We start from the raw sequence: 3,374 nt of genomic DNA, 5'->3' as shown, positions 1-3,374 counted from the left end.
CAGTGTGATCATTGTAGAAGAAGCAGAACAACAGTTTGTTGTAGGCAGTCCTCACGCTTTTCCATTATTTATTCTAGCGGCTGGTTATTCGGTGTCTTGTTCAAATGCCGGTTGAGGACGTTGGACCAGACCTGAAGTACAACAGTACAAAAAAAAAACTGTCTTCATGAACTTTTGCCATGAACTCTAACTTCAAAGCAGCAGAAAGATGAAGGTGAAGTGAACTCTGCAGCTCCGCAGCATCTTTCCCAAGTCAACCCATTAAGTTGTTTACCTCAACAAACCTTGACTGGGGCCGAGAATAGCTGCCGTTTATATCCGTTAGAAAAGAGGCCGCGCACCATTCTTTTGCATGCTGCGATGCATTTGTTTATACAGTAGTTTAATTAAGTGTTTAGGGAATATAGTGGTGTACAATCCTTTTTTATTGTCCTCCTGTTAAAAGAGTCAACAGGAGGAACTGTTCCTTGATCCTTGTTATGAGGGTCCACAGAGGATTCCCTTCAGTGGGTTCACAACGAGGTTGTAATTGTACGTAAGAACCGTAAAGGCTGTTTCAAAGTGTGTCAATAGCTTTGGGTTCAGATTGGAAATGTAGTGTTTTCTGCTCCTACATAATTAGATCATCACATTATTAAAGCAGCAGTGGTTTAAAAGTAAAGTTTGGCATTGTTTAAAGGTTATGTTTTGGTTTTTATTACACAGATAAAGTTTAAAAAACTCCTCTATCCGTCATGGAAAATTCATTTAATCAACATTTGGTTGCTTTGAAGAGTTCTGCAGCTGTTTTCAGTGACGCGCTTTAACCTTTAAAGGCCTTTTCATCCCCGCCAGCAGCTCTTCAAGTGCAAAGAAACAATGAGGCACTCGTTAATTCTCGCTGGCCGAGGCCTATCTTATCTGAAATTTACATTTTAGTCATTCCAGCTCTCCGGAGCAACAGGAGGTCGGCCTCTTGCTCAAGGACACACAGCAGCAAGCAGCTCGCGGTTTATCGTTCTCGTGTCTCAGTTTCACTTCAATGCAGGATCGAGGACGGACAGAACGGACACTAACCACTTATGTCTCTGCTGTATTCTGTGTTTGTGTGTTGGGTTTGTCCTTCTCTCTCTGGCCGTCTTGTGTGCGTCTATTGTCTCTATGTGTGTGTGTGTTTTTGGTTAGAAGCTCTGCGGGGGGTGACCATGGTGGAGCTGGTCAAGAAAGAAGGCAGCACGCTCGGACTCACCATCTCAGGAGGAACCGACAAGGACGGGAAGCCGCGGGTGTCGAACCTGCGACCCGGAGGACTGGCGGCCAGGTGGGTGAAGAAAAGAACAAATAAATAAGTGGATAAAGATAAACTGGCTGTTTTTAAAAACTGAGACTAAACCTTGAATCTCTTCGCTGAGCAGGAGCGACCAGCTAAACGTCGGGGACTACATCAAGTCGGTGAACGGCATCAATCTGACCAAACTGCGGCACGAAGAGATCATTAGTTTACTGAAGAATGTAGGAGAAAGAGTTCTGCTGGAGGTGGAGTATGAACTGCCGCCTACAGGTAAACATCAGCTCGACGCACGTCTGGGTTGTTCCACCTTAAACCATCAGGGGCCTTTTTGCTCGACCATCTCTGATCTGATTTATTTATTTTTTTCTACCATAAGCCATACATTTTTAAAATGGGGAACATTTGTGTAATTTTAACTTAATATATCAAGCTTTTTTTTAAAATGCTAAGATAAAGATAAAAACCTGACATTTGTCTCATTATGTCATTGATTCAGAATCTGCAATACTGGACAGATTGTTTCTGATNTGTGTGTGTGTGTGTGTGTGTGTGTGTGTGTGTGGGTAAATAGTAATGGTACAAATACAGACAAATGTGGAGGCAGCTCTCTATCAGCGAAGCTCTGGGGTTTTATTTCACTTATTACTTCAATGCCCCCCGTGCTCGTTTTACCTGCCAAGATTCTTTTGGATGCTTCAAATCTGGAAACCTTTCCGTGAACCCCAAAATACGTACATTTACTTTGCATCGTACCAATGTTATGATATTTGCTTTATTGCTATATTTTATTAACTTCCACGAGAGTTGCACTTGGAAGATACGTGGTAATGCTGTTCACTCCCTCACACCTGAGTCTTAAGTTCTGCCTCCTGCTCTGCCAGAAACCTGTAGATTGTAGAGATGAGTTGCTTCCCCAAGTCTGGGAGTTTAAATGTCTTTTTCATGAGTGACTTGCAAAAGGAGGGTCAGATGGACAGACAGGTCGGTGCAACACCTTGGTTGGATGTACCTGTGGATCTGAGCTCTGGGTCGTGACCGACAGACTGAGATTGTGGATCCAAGAAATGAGTTTCCTCTGAAGATTGGCTGGGCTCAGCTTTGGCGATAAGGTGAGCCGCTCGGACATCCGAAGTTAGCTCGGAGTGGAGTTGCTGCTCTTTTTTGCATCAAAAGGAAGCAGCCGAAGTGGTTTGGGCATCTGATAAGGATGCCTCCCGGGCACCTTCCTTTGGAGGTTTCCTCGGCGCCTGGGAGGAGACCCCGGGGTAGACCCAGAACTCGCTGGAGGGAACAGATATCTTATCTGGCCTCAAACATCTTGGGATGCCTCGGAAGGATTCTAAAATGTTACTGGGGACGTCTGGCATAGCTTCCTTAGTCTCTGTTCGATCTGCAGAGTCCCTCTCAGTCTTTAAGAAAAGACTAAAGACCCAGCTGAACACCTCTGCACTTGACAGACTGCAAAAAGCAAAAAAAAAAAAAACCTCCTATTACCTCCTGCACTGCCTGTAGGCACCAAGGTCCTATCACACTTGAACTTGTTTCATGGCACTTATCCAGGTTGTTTCCTCCTGACTAGGTCCTTTCTTGTGCTGTATTCACGCTCAGATGTGCGTCTGCTAAATGAAACTGTAGAACCGCAGTCTGCTGCCGCTGCGATCCGACCCAGGATGAGTGGAGGATAACAGATGAATGGATGGAATTCAACTCACACAAACAGAAACAATCTAGTTTTGAAGTTTTAAAGTCTATGACATGTTTCAATCCATTTCAAATTCTCTCCAAACCTCTGAACACCTGGGATTTTCTTCCTTTGCGATCCTATTGTTATCACAGATAGAAAGAAAGTTTCTTCCTCTAAATGTCAATTAAGTTCAAATGAGATGAGATAAACTTTATTGATGCCTTATTTAGGAAATGTACATGTTACAGCAGCTAGATGCAAATGAGGCACGGAAGAAGCAAGATAAGGCTAAAAATGAATATTTACTAAAGACGATGTAAACGTTTCACATGGGCCGATGTGGCACGATGTATATTCAAATGAATATAATAATTAATATACTGATACTGATATAGCATGATGGATAATGTACCAAACTGA

At 43.3% G+C, this 3,374-nt stretch overlaps 1 protein-coding gene across 1 annotated transcript in view; it reads left to right on the top strand.

Annotated features, from left to right (window-relative positions):
- Positions 1–3,374, top strand: part of LOC103357845 (glutamate receptor-interacting protein 2-like) — a 215,168-nt gene that overhangs the window by 153,292 nt on the left and 58,502 nt on the right. Inside the window, exons 3-4 of the mRNA XM_008282571.1 lie at positions 1,165–1,300; positions 1,395–1,540. Coding sequence (XP_008280793.1) covers positions 1,165–1,300; positions 1,395–1,540 — 282 coding nt within the window. The remainder of the gene's footprint in view (positions 1–1,164; positions 1,301–1,394; positions 1,541–3,374) is intronic.

Source organism: Stegastes partitus, unplaced genomic scaffold (assembly GCF_000690725.1).
Source record: "Stegastes partitus isolate 25-593 unplaced genomic scaffold, Stegastes_partitus-1.0.2 Scaffold277, whole genome shotgun sequence".
Classification (NCBI taxonomy): Eukaryota; Metazoa; Chordata; class Actinopteri; family Pomacentridae; genus Stegastes; species Stegastes partitus.
Note: the sequence above shows the minus strand (reverse complement) of the source record. Positions and strands in the feature narration are given on the sequence as shown.